The 16929-nt window shown below is 32.3% G+C and overlaps 2 protein-coding genes across 3 annotated transcripts; both read left to right on the forward strand.

Annotated features, from left to right (window-relative positions):
- The first annotated feature begins 6972 nt into the window (after nt 1-6972).
- LOC106366904 lies at nt 6973-9667 on the forward strand. The gene is made up of 5 exons (XM_013806584.3): nt 6973-7632; nt 8098-8550; nt 8743-9064; nt 9152-9277; nt 9383-9667. Exons 1-5 carry the CDS (start codon nt 7252-7254, stop codon nt 9394-9396), a joined length of 1296 nt encoding a protein of 431 aa, XP_013662038.1. The 5' UTR covers nt 6973-7251; the 3' UTR covers nt 9397-9667.
- A 558-nt stretch (nt 9668-10225) lies between these two features.
- On the forward strand, nt 10226-13868 carry LOC106366903 (EH domain-containing protein 2). Of its 2 annotated transcripts, none has more exons than XM_013806582.3 (16): nt 10226-10429; nt 10532-10611; nt 10833-10901; nt 11004-11061; nt 11151-11209; nt 11305-11347; nt 11443-11507; nt 11602-11712; nt 11842-11944; nt 12029-12078; nt 12169-12297; nt 12390-12641; nt 12740-12819; nt 12908-13034; nt 13134-13277; nt 13462-13868. In XM_013806582.3, exons 1-16 carry the CDS (start codon nt 10342-10344, stop codon nt 13645-13647), a joined length of 1644 nt encoding a protein of 547 aa, XP_013662036.1. In that variant the 5' UTR covers nt 10226-10341; the 3' UTR covers nt 13648-13868. The 2 variants fall into 2 exon arrangements, with proteins under 2 accessions (XP_013662036.1, XP_013662037.1); XM_013806583.3 differs by having other exon boundaries at nt 11446-11507.
- Nucleotides 13869-16929: the final 3061 nt, after the last annotated feature.

Below are 16929 nucleotides of genomic sequence, written 5' to 3' on the forward strand. Positions count from 1 at the left end.
ATTCTGCCAAAGATCTTCATCACCCCCGGATTGCAGAAAATTGGAGAGGTCCATGGGACCTTCAGTAATGTCCAAATCAGAGGGAGTAATGTGTGTTGTAATCTTTTTCCTTCACCATGGTTTTGTCCCAATTGGTTTTCCTGGTAAGGTTTTAATGAGGCAACATTAAAGCACGTTACAAGCTCTAAATGGTTATGGCATCCAAGGGGAGTGTTATGAACCAGACTGTGGATGACTCATAATCAAGAGATTATGATTTGTAATCTTTCCGTTTATCTATGACGGTGTAATCTCTTATATGAGGAACCTCTATGTTATGAATAAAGATAGACTTTTCCATTACTTTTATAACACAAAACTATATTTCACTAAGTAACCATTTTCTTCATTCTCTCTTCTTTTTCTTTCCTATCTCTCTCTACCCTTTTACCACAAAACTAAGGTGATGATTGTTTCACTAGTTTTTAGTTTTAGTTTTGGTTTTTAGATTTTACTTTTTAGATTTTGCTTTTTGGTTTTCAGCATTTAGTTTTTGGTGTTTAGATTTAGATTTTGGTTTTTGGTTTTGTTGTATTTTTTTTATTTTTCAAAAATAAATTAATACATTACTTTAAAATAATACAACAAAATAGCAATAAAAATTTATAGTTATAATTAAAATTATCAAAATATTGTGATAATTATTTTAAAAATAAAAATAGCCATTCAACTTTAAGAAAATATAAATAATTTATATGAGAAATTTTATAATTAGTTTCAAAATTTTAAGTATTTTTATTTTGAGCTTTTTGCAGAATTGACCAATAACTTAAAGTTAAACACAAAACTAACCTCCTTTTTTTTGAAAATTGGTTTTGCCCTATTCACCCCACAAGTTCATATAATTTACGAAAATGCCATCAATTTTTTTTTTCTTTTTTTTTTTCAAAAATGACATTTTTACTCTCTCACCCTCATCATCTTCAAGTAATTACAAGATTGCCATTGTCATCAATACCACAACCACCATGAACAACCAATTTGAAGCTCTTAATGCTCCCAAAATCGATTTGCCCTTCTTCTTTTTCCATTCTTGTGAACTAAACACAACATATCTCTCACTTTCTCTCCACAATGAGCTAAAAAAACCCAAGATTTTGATTCTAATTTTTTTATGGTTCATAGAGTCATAGAAGCTAACGATTCTGGGTGGGTTACTTTCGTTTGTGATTCTGTGTGCTTGGAGAAGCCTTATGTATGCTAAGGAACTTAACTCACCAATTTAAGGTATGACATCGAGTTTTTTTCCAGATCTGTTCGTCAGACGACTTACTTGGGAAGTCGTCTGGCTGTAGACAACTTACCTGGAAGTCGTCTGGTCAACGCAGAGGTTATTTTTGCAATTGACTTTGAAATCTGTAACCTGAGACGACTGAAAGTTAAGTCGTCTGTTTTTGTTTGGTTTCAAAAAAATTTCCAAAGAACCTAGACGACTTACATTTCAGTCGTCATAGGTTAGTTTTGCATTTGACTGGATAATTTCAGAAGTTTGACTTCCCCAGACGACTTACATTTCAGTCGTCTGGCGAAAATTAAAATAATAATATTTTTTTAAAAGTAAACGACTTACAGTTAAGTCGTCATAGGTTAGTTTTGCAATTGAAAAAAAAACTTCAAAAATTAATTATACACAGACGACTTATACTTCAGTCTTCCACGAGACGACTTACTTGTAAGTCGTCCAGGATTTTTTTCTGAGATTCTGGTCAAACCTCGTAAATCCTGGATGACTTACATTTCAGTCGTCTCGTGGACGACTGAATTATAAGTCGTCTGTATATAATTAAATCTTGAAGTTTTTTTTTTCAATTGCAAAACTAACCTATGACGACTTAACTGTAAGTCGTCTACTTTTAAAAAAATATTATTATTTTAATTTTCACTAGACGACTGAAATGTAAGTCGTCCAGAAAAGTCAAACTTCTGAAATTATCCAGTCAAATGCAAAACTAACCTATGACGACTGAAATGTAAGTCGTCTAGCTTTTTTGGAGTTTTTTTTTAGCCAAACAATAGTAGACGACTTATTTTTCAGTCGTCCGAAATAACAGATTTCAAAGTCAATTGCAAAAATAACCTCTGTGTTGACCAGACGACGTATAGTTTAGTCGTCTGGACAACTTAGATTGAAGTCGTCCGCGTCTTCTCCGCTAGTTTTTAAGTCTTCTACGTTAGTTTTTGAATAACTTGTATTTTTAAGAGTGATAAGTAACTTCAAGATATGTAAAACTCATATTTACAAAATATGTTCTCTCCCTTAGTTTTACTAAATTTGACTAAGTTTTTCAACGCAAACTTATAATAAAATATGATATGCTTTGACTAGTTACTATTGTTTGTTTCCATCTCTTAAGTATTATTGTTATAGACAATAATGATGACTATTGTTATGAGTTGGAAGAAGGGTTAAAATACTTCTTAAAATGTTGTATCAATATAAAGCTACCAACATTCTTGTTTATTAAGATGAGAAAAAGGCCATTGGAGTTTATTATTGCATATGAGAGATCCAAAGTTAAGAAAAAGGCTACTGAAGTCTATTATTTCATTGATTTGTAAATGTGTAAACACATTGTTAGCACATTTAATACATCTTGGAAAACATTATTACTGATTTTACAAAAAATTCACAACTAAAAGAGTAGACATGCATGCAATTCACAAAACAGACCACAAACAAAACTATTATAGATCATTCCTCTACAAAGACAAGCTTGGATTCCACTTGAGTAGACAAGACCACACGACTTTAAAGAAGTCCAGACGACTTCTAAGAAGTCCAGACGACTTCCAAGAAGTTCAGACGACTTTGTCAGAAGACTTTTAGGAAGTTCAGACGACTTCCAGACGACTTTACAGGAAGTCCAGACGACTTTACAGGAAGTCCAGACGACTTTACAGGAAGTCCAGACGACTTTGTCAGAAGACTTCCAAGAAGTCCAGACGACTTCCAGACGACTAACAGGTAAGTCGTCTCAGAAGTCTTCCAGATCTGAAAAACCTGCATATTAAATCCAGATCTGAAAAACCTGCATATCCAAAAACATTCAAATGGCTTAAAAACAGAAAAAATGAGTGAAAGATTAGATAAATCTACCTTTACAGAACACACAAAAATACATATCTAAAAATAATAGATCTACCTTTAAATTAGTGGAAGATGAGTACCATCTAATTAAAAACCTGCAAAAAAGATAGATTAGTAAGAAAGACATGAGACAAAACTGGAAAAATCATATAAAGTTTGGTGTTTTCAAGTCAAAGAGATTAGAGTGGGTTTGGAGAGTTTTAGTTTGGGAAAAAAGTAAGAACTTTATACAACAAAAAGTTCCCAAATGAAGAAAAATCAGACATAAGAACTTACCAAAACGCTCAGATCTATTATGAAAGGGAGACTTCGTCAGAAGACTTCCATGAAGTTCAGACGACTTCCTGGAAGTCCAGACGACTTCCTGGAAGTCCAGACGACTTCCTGGAAGTCCAGACGACTTCCTGGAAGTCCAGACGACTTTGTCAGAAGACTTCCAAGAAGTCCAGACAACTTCCAGACGACTTCCAGACGACTAACAGGTAGGTCGTCCAAGAAGTCTTCCAGATCTGAAAAACCTGCATCAAATCCAGATCTGAAAAACCTGCATATCCAAAAACGTTCAAATGACTTAAAAATAGAGAAAATGAGTGGAAGATTAGATAAATCTACATTTATAGAACACACAAAAATACATATTTAAAATTAATAGATTTACCTTTAAATTAATGGAAGATTAGTACCATTTGATTAAAAACCTGTAAAAGAGATAGATTAGTAAGAAATACATGAGACAAAACTGAAAAATTCATATAAAGTTTTGTGTTTTCAAGTCAAAGAGATTAGAGAGAGGTTGAAGAGTTTTAGAATGATGAACATTACATTTTTGTTGCAGCCATTTGAGAGGAGGAGAGATAATGTGTAAATTTTTTTTTATATAGGGAGACAAAAAAACCAATTAGATTAAATATTTTTTACTCAGACGACTTCCTGGACGACTTACATTTCAGTCGTCTGGTGAAGAAATTAAAACAGACGACTTACATGTAAGTCGTCCAGAAGAGTTTAATATTTTTAGCGGGAAATTAAATATTTTTAGCGGGAAACTAAAATAGAAGACTTTCCAGAAAAGTCGTCTGGTTTAAATTATTTAAGCGGAAAAATAATTTTTTTAAAAAATTTTAGGCGGGAATATTTGGACGACTTACATGTAAGTCATCTGTTTTAATTTCTTCACCAGACGACTGAAATGTAAGTCGTCCGAGTAAATTATTCAACAGACGACTAAAATATACGTCGTCCGAGTAAATTATTCAACAGACGACTGAAATATAAATCGTCCACACCCTAAACATAACCCCTAAACTTAATTATCTAATTAAAGACTTCATAAAATCAAATCAAACTTGAAAAGTGTTTACTATACACATAAATAAACACATATAGGTGAAAACTAATTTTTGAAAAAAACATTTTAGTTTTCCAAAATCTAATCCGAACAATACATACAATACTACAACATATGTTTGCCAAACTCCTAAACCAAAGTATTTCATGATTCACTACTTCCACTCATCTATCTTCAAAACAAATCAATTTTATCATATCTTAATTTATATCACTTAAAACTGTTTATAATTAATTGATTTTTATTTTTCACGCATCAAAATATTTTTTTACAAGATTTATAAATTATTTTTAAAATAAACCGGTACCAGACGACTTTCAACATCTCAGACGACTCAGACGATTTACTAGGGCTATATTCGTAAAAATGGCTTCTGTTTTTTTGTTTGGTCACAAGGGGCTGACCTGTAATTTCACTAGGCTTTTAGGTTAGTTTTGCATTTGATTCAAGTTTGGGTATAAGTTTGGAGTTAAAATCAAGTTGTGGGTTAGTTTTGGCAAAAACCCCTTTTATTTTTATATAGTTTATTTATATAAGAAAAACAATTGCTATTTAAGATTTTAAAATTAAAAATAATTTATATAAGAAAAATTTCTAATTAGTTTCAAACTTTTAATTTGTTTTTTATTTTTTTCAATTTATATATAATCTTATGATAAATATTTTATTATAATATTTTTTTTTATAAAACTATAACTAATACAATATATGTGTTAATAAAACATATTATGTTTTTATAGTTCTTATTTATTTTTAATGTGACTAATAATTATTAAAATTATTTAATTATTTTGTATATAGAAATTAATAACTAAGTTTTAAAATTAATTAATATTATTTATAAAATATATAAATTTATTTTACAGATATGAAACACAAATAAATTATATCACATTATTGTTAAATTATAGCTAATGTACAAAAAATTGTATGATTATTTTTCTGTATGAAAATATTATTTATTAATTATTAATTAATTAAATGTTGTAGTTTCTACAAAAAAAAATCAAAATTCATTTTTTCTCGTAAAAGCTCACAAAAGTTGGTTTTTGTTTTTTATTCATAAATTGGTTAAAATTTTCAAAAACTAATTTCTCTAAATTTTGGGGAATCTATTTATTTGAAATATCGATTGGAAAATCAAATGATTTCTACAAAAACAAAAAATAAAATTTTGATTGGATGGAAAATGGTTTTTGTAATAACAAAAACCAAAAACTAAAGCAAAAACCACAAATAATCAACCTCTAATATTTTCCCCAAAAAGGTCATTCAGCCAATTAACCCTTGTTTAAATATACATAAACTTGAATTTGTTTTTTTTTAAAGATAGAAAAATAGAATCTGAATCATTGAAAAAAAAACAGAGGCAACTGAGCTTAGGGTTGTGCTGAGACAGGCAAAAGAAAGAAGATAATAGTATTTTTGTAATTTTGTCGTTAAAAGAGAAATGATTTTTAACGTAAAAACCTCTCAGCTAAGTTTGTTTTGGGTAAAAACCCTCAAAATAAGTATTTAACCAAAAAACTCTAAACTAAATTTATTTAATGAATTAAATCGTATCAGGTCATAATTACCATTACTACCGGTAAATCTTTAGTTTAGGGGTTTCTACACTAAGTAAACATAGTTGGCGGGTTTTACCGTTAAAAATTAAAAAAATAAAATAAAATTCAAAATTTTATAATGTTATCTAAAAATTAGTAACTTTTTTTTTGTAAATATACGAGTTTGATGTGTTTCTAATGTCAGCATTTTATATGTATAAATTAAAAATGTAAAACCTCCAAAAATATAATAAAAATTATCAAAAAATTATTTATTACATTTTTATATTTTCAGGGTTTTTACATTTTTAATTTATACATATATAATGTTGATGTTAAAAAACATCAAACTAATATATTTACAAAAAAATTAAAAATTCTAATTTTGAAAATCTAAGTTACTAATTTTTAGATAATATTATAAAATTTTGATTTTTTTTATTATTAATGGTAGAACTCCCCAATTCTGTTTACTTAATATATAAACTCTTAAACTAAAGATTTACCGGTACTAATGGTAATTATGACTTGTTAGGATTTAATTCACTAAATAAAGTTAGTTTGATGGGTTTTTCGTTAAATACTTAGTTTGAAAATTTTTACACAAAATAAATTTAGTTGACGGGTTTTAACGTTAAAAATCAGAAAATAAAAAGACCAAACAAAATAAAATTTTGAACATATAACCCATAACCCGCAAAACTATATAAAATACTGAAACTATTTTTAGTTTATATATATTTACAGAAAATTACAAAAAGAACTAATCCATATATTTTTTTTTTTTTTGGTCAAAAGAACTAATCCATATTTTATATTTGATTTACTGATTATGTGCTATGTCCTAGCGCGGGGATTCTCTTTATAAACAGAAAAAAGGAGACGTGACCTATAATCTGTCTCTAATAAAATGTCAACAGTAGTTAGATTTTTAAAATACCGTAATAAATCAATCATTGTATATATAATGTATCGGCTACATATGTCACAAACAAGCGCAAGACACATGGTGAAGAGAGTCAAAACGTGATAGACAGGAAAGACTATTACAGTATATTTTATTATTAATAAATTAAACGGCCAGTTTTTATAATTTTAATAGAATACGACAAAAGGAAAGAAAACTTACAGATGTGTCTTATAAAATCGAGAAACCGAAGTGTTATATAGCTTATTTAACCTCCGCCTCTGATTTGATTTATCTACATTCCGGAAATACACTCAAACCGATGGAAGAATCATCGAAACGACCCGGCCCGATCCACAAACGGCGGGAATCTCCGGCAACTATATTCTCATTCCCGAGACTCCTTCTCTGGTTCGATCAGTCGAGCCGCCTTAAAACTCTGATCTCTTGGTCCCTCTTCTTCCTCCTCGCCGTCATCGTTCCAATGATCTCACACTTCGTGCTAATCTGCTCCGATTGCGATTTCAAACTACATCGTCCCTATGACGCATTGGTGCAGCTCTCTCTATCGATCTTCGCCGGAATCTCGTTCGTCAGCCTCTCGGCTTGGTCTAAGAGATACGGCATCCGAAAGTTCTTATTCCTCCATAAACTCAAAGACGTCAGCGATAAAGTTAGAGTCGGGTACGAAGCAGAAATCCAGGTAATTTTCTTTATGTCCGAGAATTCGGATATTCGGTTCGGTTCAGGATAAAACCCGATCGGTTCCGAATCAATCGGGTAATTATATTTTGTATATGAACCGAAAGTACTTCGGTTCAAGTTTGGGTCAATTCATATTGGTTCCAATTTGGTTTGGTTTAGTAATTTTAGAATTGTTTAGTATCCAAATCTTTATATATTTATCCTGTGTCAAAGTAATTACAAGTAAGTTATAAAATGGATTTGGTTTTAATCGGGTAACCGATCAGTAGCAATTGGAACCGAATCGAATCGATACATGCGGTTCTCGATATTAAGAAGCTTTGGATAAATAGTCTGATCCAATAATCAATCTAAACCGGTCCATTTCGGTCGGTTCCGGTTTTTATGCCATGCCTGATTTCCTCAGCTAAGTTCGGATACGAAGCAACAAATTTAATGTATCTCCTCTGTTTTCTTGTTGCAGAGATCAATGAAACCACTGGCTATCTTCGTCCTCCCATCACTTGCACTTCAAGCAACCTACCGTGTCTGGTGGTACGCTTCAGGCTCAGACCAGATACCTTACTTTATCAACCCAACGCTGAGCCACGTGTTAGCATGCACGCTCCAGCTCTCTTCTTGGCTCTACCGTACATCGCTCTTCATCATCGCTTGTCTCGTCTACCAAGTCGTCTGCCACCTCCAGATCCTTCGTCTCGATGAATTCGCTCGCTGCTTCTCCTCCGAGATTACTGACTTTAGTGCCACGCTCGCTGAGCATTTGAAGATCCACCGTGAACTGAAGATTGTTAGTCACCGTTTCAGACGGTTCTTAGTACTGTCGTTGTTTTTCGTCACTGCCACTCAGTTCATGGCGTTGCTTACCACCATAAGAGCCAGTGTTCCCTTTCATATATACGAAGTTGGCGAACTCGCGGTAAGGATTTCGCAGAAATACTCAGTCATTTGTTCTTGTTAGTACATGTTTAATCGAGTTTTGTCTTAAACTAAAGGCAAATGCTGGGCCGGATTTGGAAGTTTTTTATATTGAGATAGGTCCCAGATCCTGTCCTAGAAAAATGTGAAATCTTTGAAACATAATCTTGATCAATGTCTCTGTTTTTGACAGTTATGCTCCATAAGTTTGGTGTCGGGGCTTTTCATATGCTTGAAAAGCGCAACACAGATGACTCACAAAGCTCAATCCGTAACCAGCATCGCCACTAAATGGAACGTTTGCGCCTCTCTAGACACGTTTGATGATCTTGACAGTGGAGATACTCCTAAATATCCAACATCCAGACAACATTTCCAGATTTTGTCGCGCCGTCGTGATGTTACTCGATCATCTGATGATGATGAGGATGGAGAAGTAGATAGTGATCTTGACAATACCACGATACATCCAATCTATGCCCGCGCCATTTCTTTCCAGAAACGTCAAGCTCTAGGTAGAGAGAATGTATTATTTCGAAGACGATTGCATTAACTCGTTATAACCGTTTTAACTATTTCTGTTTCTTCTTGTATACATGTAGTGACATATCTAGAGAACAACAAAGCCGGGATCACGGTTTACGGATTCTTGGTGGATAAAACATGGCTTCGGATGATCTTTAGCATTGAGCTTGCTCTTCTTCTATGGCTTCTCAAAAAGACAATCGGTAATATACATATTTGTACTAATATGTCCGTATATTCATTACATGACCACTCTACATTACTGAAAAGTGAAAACATTCTCTCTTCGTGGTTTTGTTTTTTGGCAGTGAACATAACATGAAAACAAAACCCGTGTCTTTGTTTCTCTCACAACGCACGACATAATTAGTGTCAGAGATGATTTTTCCACAATGGCGAGTATCACAGTATTATTTTGTAGATCGTCTGTTGGTGGAAATTTTATGTATGTTTATCATTGTTTGATCTTCTGTGAGTTATATATGTGTTTGCATCCAGCTCAGGTGTTGTTAAAAAAAAAAAAAAAAAAATGTTGTGTAAAACTGATATTCTTTTTATATGTTTGGTCATATAATGATGAATTTTTGGGTGAATGTATGGTTTATGGATTTGCTATCTTGTTCTTGTAATACTCCTTCTGGAATTAAATATAAGATGTTTAAGGTTTTAGACGCATATTAAAAAACAATAAATACAATATATTAGTTGTTACTTTTTGATTATATCAATAAAGTTTCACCGCTCGTAATTTTACTTTTTAATTTATGTTTAAATTTTAAAAATAAATGCATTAATTATATCTCAAAACATAATATATTTGTATACAAGATAAAAATATAGAACATCTTACATTCGTATCCGGAGAAAGGATTATTTTATACTATTAAAACAATATGCTGAGCTGGCGCTTTTATTCAAGTTTTCAAATTCAACAACAAAGATGACACCTGGAGACGTTTCGTAAATCAAATCACAGCCGTTTATTCCGTGCTTCTCTGCTGGGACAAATGAATCTCCTTCATCAGCAAATGTATACGACTTCACGTTGTTTTGAACTCAGAGAGATACACAGCGTGTCGTCCACAATGCAAAACGACATCGTTGTGAGGAATAACGTTTTCCCTCGACAAGCGCCAAACCAGTTAAAAATCTCTTTTTGGAAAATATCCTTTTCTCTGTACGCTCTCTCAACTACTCACTCTTTCTTCATTTCAAATTTCAGAAACCAATCTCTCTCTTCTCTCTCATCGATAAGCATATTCAATCAATGGAGACTTCATCGGCGATCTCGATCGGCACTTGTTTGAAAGAGCACCAGAAGATCTACAAGGAATGGTTCAACATCGCCGATTCAGGTTTCAGTGTTTTTCTCCCCCCCCCCCCCCCCCCCCTTCCTTTAATAGTCTCTAGTAGATGATTCCGTACTGATTTTTTGGTTACGATGCTATGAAATTCAGATGGAGATGGACGTGTTTCTGGGAACGATGCTACGAAGTTCTTCGCCATGTCAAAGCTTTCTCGCCAGGAACTCAAACAGGTTTATATTCATTACGATTCGACGATTTCGTGTAGTTCTTTACTTGATTTCATGAATCCATGGAGATTTTAAGTGGATTTGTGTTGGACTCAAACAGGTTATACTCATATGAATCGATGAAGCTTTCTACTTGGTTTTAAGATTGATTTTGCTGATATCGTGAATCTATGGAGATTTGAAATGTAGAATCTATTGCAATCAATTGTGTTTTTGTTTAAAAGGTTTGGGCAGTTGCGGATTCGAAGCGGCAGGGGTTTCTAGGTTTGACTGAGTTCATCACTGCTATGAAGGTATGTATGATTGTGTCAGATATACTTATCGTAGTGAGTTGATTTGAATAATCTTTTCGTGTTACATGAGAGTCTTATCTTCTTCTTCTTTTTTGTGCTCAGCTCGTCACATTGGCACAAGAAGGACATGAAATTACTTCAGATCTTCTCAAAGGTTCTGGTAAGTGAACAATCTTGAAATCAAGTGAGAGCTTTTACGGTCAAAGAGAGTAGAATTTCTCTGGCTAATGTTTATCCTTCTTATTGTAGTTGACATGAAGACTGTGGAACTTCCTGTGTTGGAAGGATTGGAGAATGTGGTGGTATCTGTAAGGCCCTCCTGCTTATCTCATTTTGTATTTAAAAGCTTTTACATGATTTAATTTTCTTTATGGAATAATTATCATTACATGTTTGCTTACAGAAGCAGAAAGCATCAAAAGCATATGCAGTTGATGAAGACAATGGTAACAGCATTGTCCCTTTTTTGCAATATTCTCATTCATGACTGTTTTTTGTTTTGGTTATGTGAAAGTTATTGGTTTGTTCGCTAAACTTGCAGTAGTTACTCAGCCACAAGCTGTAACGGCAAAAGCTCCCTGGTTCAAATCAAAAGCTATTATAAAGGTTTGATACAACTTGGTTAATTGCTGTTAATGCCAATCTTTTAATAATAGGGTCGTGTGGTCTAACAAGTAAGCTGAAATTTTTTCATGTGCAGCCTCAGGTTAATGTGGTGACAATCGTTGATGGCTTGAAAAGATTGTACGCTGAAAAGCTAAAGCCTTTGGAAGTCACATATCGTTTCAATGATTTTGCATCTCCAGTGCTGGTGAGTGAACTTATATCCGTTGTGGGGCTTTGTTTTAGCTCGTTTTTTTTTTGTTAGAGAGTTACAGCACTTATATACTATGTAACACCGTGGGAAATGAAACTCGGCTTGTTCTTTTAATATATGCAGACTAATAGTGATTTTGATGCCAAACCCATGGTCATGCTTTTGGGTCAATATTCCACCGGAAAGACAACATTTATAAAACACTTGCTGGGATGTGAATATCCAGGTAATGTGCTCCGTTTTCTTCTAGCAATATATAAATATTTTCAATCACCACTACCTGATCTCACCACTGTCCGCTTGTTATCAGGAGCTCACATTGGTCCAGAGCCAACAACAGATAGATTTGTGGTTGCAATGGTATGTCGACGTGTCTTGATTTGATTGTAGTAGAATTAATTGCTAGTTGCGTCATTTTAGATAAAATCTTATGAACTATTTTTCTTATAGAGCGGACCAGATGAGCGGACCATACCTGGAAATACCATGGCTGTTCAAGCTGACATGCCATTTAACGGGCTAACAAGTTTTGGAGGTGCTTTCCTATCAAAGTTTGAGTGTTCTCAGATGCCTCATCCTGTGAGTATTTATGCACCTCCTTACTTTCTCTCTCTTCTCTTTTGATTGTTTCTTCTGTTGTTTATATGAGGTTTGTCTTTCTACGTGTGTAGCTCTTGGACCAAATCACTCTTGTAGACACTCCAGGAGTTCTTTCAGGAGAGAAACAAAGGATGCAAAGAAGCTATGACTTCACCGGCGTCATCTCATGGTTTGCATCTAAGTGTGACATGATTTTGCTTCTTTTCGATCCCCACAAGCTCGACATCAGCGATGAATTCAAGCGCGTCATAACATCTCTACGTGGCAACGAAGACAAGATACGTGTAGTCTTAAACAAAGCTGACCAAGTTGATACTCAACAAGTAAGTTCTCGTTTCCTTCTCATTCATTTATTATTTATTGCATACATAAACTTTAACTTCTAATCACTGTTGAGCTGATCGAAAACTTTGTTTAATAGCTAATGAGAGTGTATGGAGCCTTGATGTGGTCCCTTGGTAAAGTTCTGAACACACCAGAGGTCGTGCGTGTCTATATTGGGTATGCGTTTGAATACAACCTGAGTCGTTTGTTTGGTTTTATTTGGCTACACACTAAATTCGTTTGCTATTGCTTTTAACTTGTGCAGATCCTTCAATGATAAACCCATAAACGAAGCTGTCGTTGGTCCAATTGGTAAAGAATTGTTTGAGAAAGAGCAAAACGACCTCATCACAGACTTAATGACCATACCTAAGAAAGCATGCGACAGAAAGGTATGATTTCGACGAGTCACAAACAAAGATTTATTCTCCAATAAGAAACATGGACGATTATTTTGCAGATTAATGAGTTTTTCTTTTATTGTTTTCAAGATTAACGAGTTTGTGAAGAGAGCTCGAGCTGCGAAGATCAATGCCTACATAATGAGTCATCTGAAGAAAGAAATGCCAGCAATGATGGGAAAGTCCAAAGCTCAGCAACGTCTCATGGACAATCTTCAGCAAGAATTTGAAAAGGTTAGTACCATCTAAGACTCAAACTTAGAGTAATTATAGTAGATGTTGCTTATCTTGTGTTGAAAGTTGAGTCAAAATACAGTTTTTTTAGAAATCGTTTTAAGTTATAAAATATTTGTTGACTATTGATTTCAGATATGTAAATCTGTTAAATTAATGAACATGTGTTTAAAATATTAAACAGGTGCAACAAGAGTATCATCTCCCGGCAGGAGATTTTCCAAGTGTGGAGCATTTCAGAGAAGTATTGGGAGGATATAACATTGACAAGTTTGAGAAATTGAAGCCTAAGATGATTCAAGCAGTGGATGATATGCTTGGTTACGATATTCCAGATCTCTTGAAGAAATTCAGAAATCCATATGAGTGAAATCATAAATGGTACCTAAAAAATTATATGAAATTTGAGAGTTCATGAATCTCTAGATCATGTTATGTGTTTGAATTGATATCGCTTTTTCTGAATTTTAGTATATTGATTTAGTATTTTATCTTTTTGCATCTTCTATTTTATTCGTCTGAGTCTTGGAGGACCAACTGAAAAATATGTTTAAGATGTTGATGTTGATGTCAATAAGGGTTCTAACTTAACTGTGCAAATCCATATAGGCATGTACTGTACGAATACCTGAATTATTTGACTGATAGGTTTCTGATTTTAAAGTTCAAACTACTGTTGACAAAAAAAAAAAAAAAAGTTCAAACTAGCGTGGAAAAAGAATATCAACGGTGTTATAAGATAAGCATTGAAATGATCATCCACTTCTTTACCAAACTCAAGCACTATGATCATCCACTCCTTTACCAACTCAAGCACTATGATCATCAACTCATCAAGCACTATGATCACCCACTCATTTACCAAATTAAGCACCATCTTTGTTATTTTATATATTGTAGTTCACTATAAATACCATCACTCATCTCACTCTTTTGTACACCAAAAACAAGAACAAGAGTTTATAATCAAAGAATCATTACATTTTCTTCTTCCTTCTTATAATAAACTCTCTCCCTTATACTAGTGTTATTTGCTTCCTACGGGTATTAAATTATACTCTTATTTAAATTTCTCGATACTATAAATTATAAGTTATTTCATAACACGTTATCAGCACGATCGTTCTGCAATTCGGTAAAATTTATTGTATCATATATACTCTGCTATAATGGTCGGTATACCGCCTGTACTATTATTTATATTATGTTATAATGTCCGGAATACCGCTTATATTATTTATTAATATTTTAATTAATTTATTGGTCGGCTGAGCCGCCTTATATTCTATTTATTGTTAACTGGACGGCCGAGCCGCCTTTATTTTCTGTTTGTTGTTAACTGGACGGCCGAGCCGCCTTTATTTTCTGTTTGTTGTTAACTGGTCGGCTGAGCCACCTTATATTTTGTTTATTGCTAATTGGTCGGTCGAGCCACCGTATAATTTATTTATTATTCTGCATTGACCGGCTGAGCCGTCGCATAATTTATTATCATAACAAAAAATATTTATTCACCATAATTTTTATTTTTATCAAAATTTTATGAAATTTAATAGATTTGATTGATCGTTTAATACGATATTTTCAGACTGATTTTTAGTGCACTCGATTTAACCCCAACGGTCACAAAGAAAAATTTTCAAAATTTTTCTCTTTTTCAAACGGCTATGAACAGTATTTTCATCTATAAATACAACTCATTCTTCACTTCATCACTCATCCAAAACATTTCATCTCCTCTCAAAATTTTCAAATCGTCATATTTCGGTTTTTCAATCGCAATGAAGATGAGTCGCTTAGCTTTAATTTTATGTGCGATTTATATTTTTTCGGCTATGTATTTTATTTTTGTTGGAGGAACCACTGATGAATATTTTGGCATTAACATCGCCTTATGTTTGTTTACATTATATTTACTTGTTATTGCTTGTATGATTAATGTAAACGGTTTTTAAATTATGAAGTTCATAATAAATGGTTCATTTTAAAATTGCGAAATTCTAAAAAAAATATATATATATATATATATATATATATATATAGTCATTTTAGACGATGATATATATATATATATATATATTAACGCTTGTCTATATGTAAGAATAATAGTTATTTGATGAATTAAATTTTGCTTATTATACTTTAATATGCTTCATGGTTTAATGGTATTAAGGAAACATACTTTATGATTCATGGTCTAACATCATAAAAGAAATTATTTGTAATCGGTTAGTTTTGTAGTCGATTAGTCTTTGGTCTAATATCATAAAAGAATTTGGATTATATGTTGATATTTACTAATGTAATGGCCATGTTTATATGAGCAAAATTTAAAGTTTTCAGGATTGTGTATTCTCTCGGAAAGATATGTACAAGTTATCAGCCAATTCAGAAACGTGAACAGCTGAAACTTTCATCGCCGATATACTTCTGTTTATAAGATAAGTATTTTATGCTTTATATACAAGTTTAACAAACTTGATTAGATAAATCAATTTGCATGAAGTTGGCAGTGATATAAATTTGTTCATTAAATTGATTGATAGGTTAAACTTTGTTAAAAAGCATGAGAGTAATAATATAGTCTATATAATAATTACTATGAAAGTTTTATTTATTTTCTGATATAATAAGACACCTTTGTTAATACATATTTATATATATTTGAAATATTTTGATTTTATTACCATTTATATTGAGGATTTTAAGTTTAAAGCTTCACTCTAAAAGATCCATAAGTTTTGGAGAATAATATATATACAAAAGGTATTATCACCTGAAGTGATTACCTAAAGCTCATTTTGTATTTTGCATTTAAAGATTACAAGACCTGAAGTCTGTAAATAAAGCCAACTATGTTGGATGTTAAGTTTAAAAGTAAAATTTCTTCAATAAATTTTTTATGATGCATATATATGAAAAATATCTATTGATAAATCACGTCTAGTTGATTATGATTCATTCTCCTGAGAGAATATGACATTTATACCCTTTTAGACGTGAGCATTGGTCAAGAAAATGAACATAAAAGTGGTTTTAGACGTAAGCATAAATGAGGTCAAGGTCCAAAGAGTTTCTTTATAGAACTCATACTCTCACTTAAAGTTGAGAAAATAAACATGGTAATAAAGAAAAGAAATTATGAATTCATCTGAAGATGAAAGAAAATTTATTGTGTGTACAATACAAGGTAGTAAAAACTTATAGAATGCTTAAAAAGAGATCTATATGATGCTCCAGAAGTGTACATAGTATTACTACACATAAAAATTCAATTTAAAGTTCTTAAGAATGCAATTTAAAGTTCTTAAGGTATTGTATTTTTATAAGTATCAAAAGTTAAAAAGATCTACGAAAAATACATAACCCATGTATGATATAGTGTTGATTAAGAAAATGAGATACATTCGAGATTGATAAACCTGTAGTATTATCATCTCGAGGGGAAGAGTTAAAGAATCTCACTTTTTATGATAAGTCAAACATCCAGAAGATTATGTTTACACTAAAACTAAGATTGATGAATTTTTCTCAAAGTAAATCCATGAGATTTTGAGACACTTATGTTGAGACAATAAGCAAACGAAATGATATATACATTTCAATCAGAAATAATTCTCAAAGCAGTATAAGTATTTTAGAGAAAATATCT

This window comes from Brassica napus, chromosome C9 (genome assembly GCF_020379485.1).
Source record: "Brassica napus cultivar Da-Ae chromosome C9, Da-Ae, whole genome shotgun sequence".
Taxonomy (NCBI): Eukaryota; Viridiplantae; Streptophyta; class Magnoliopsida; order Brassicales; family Brassicaceae; genus Brassica; species Brassica napus.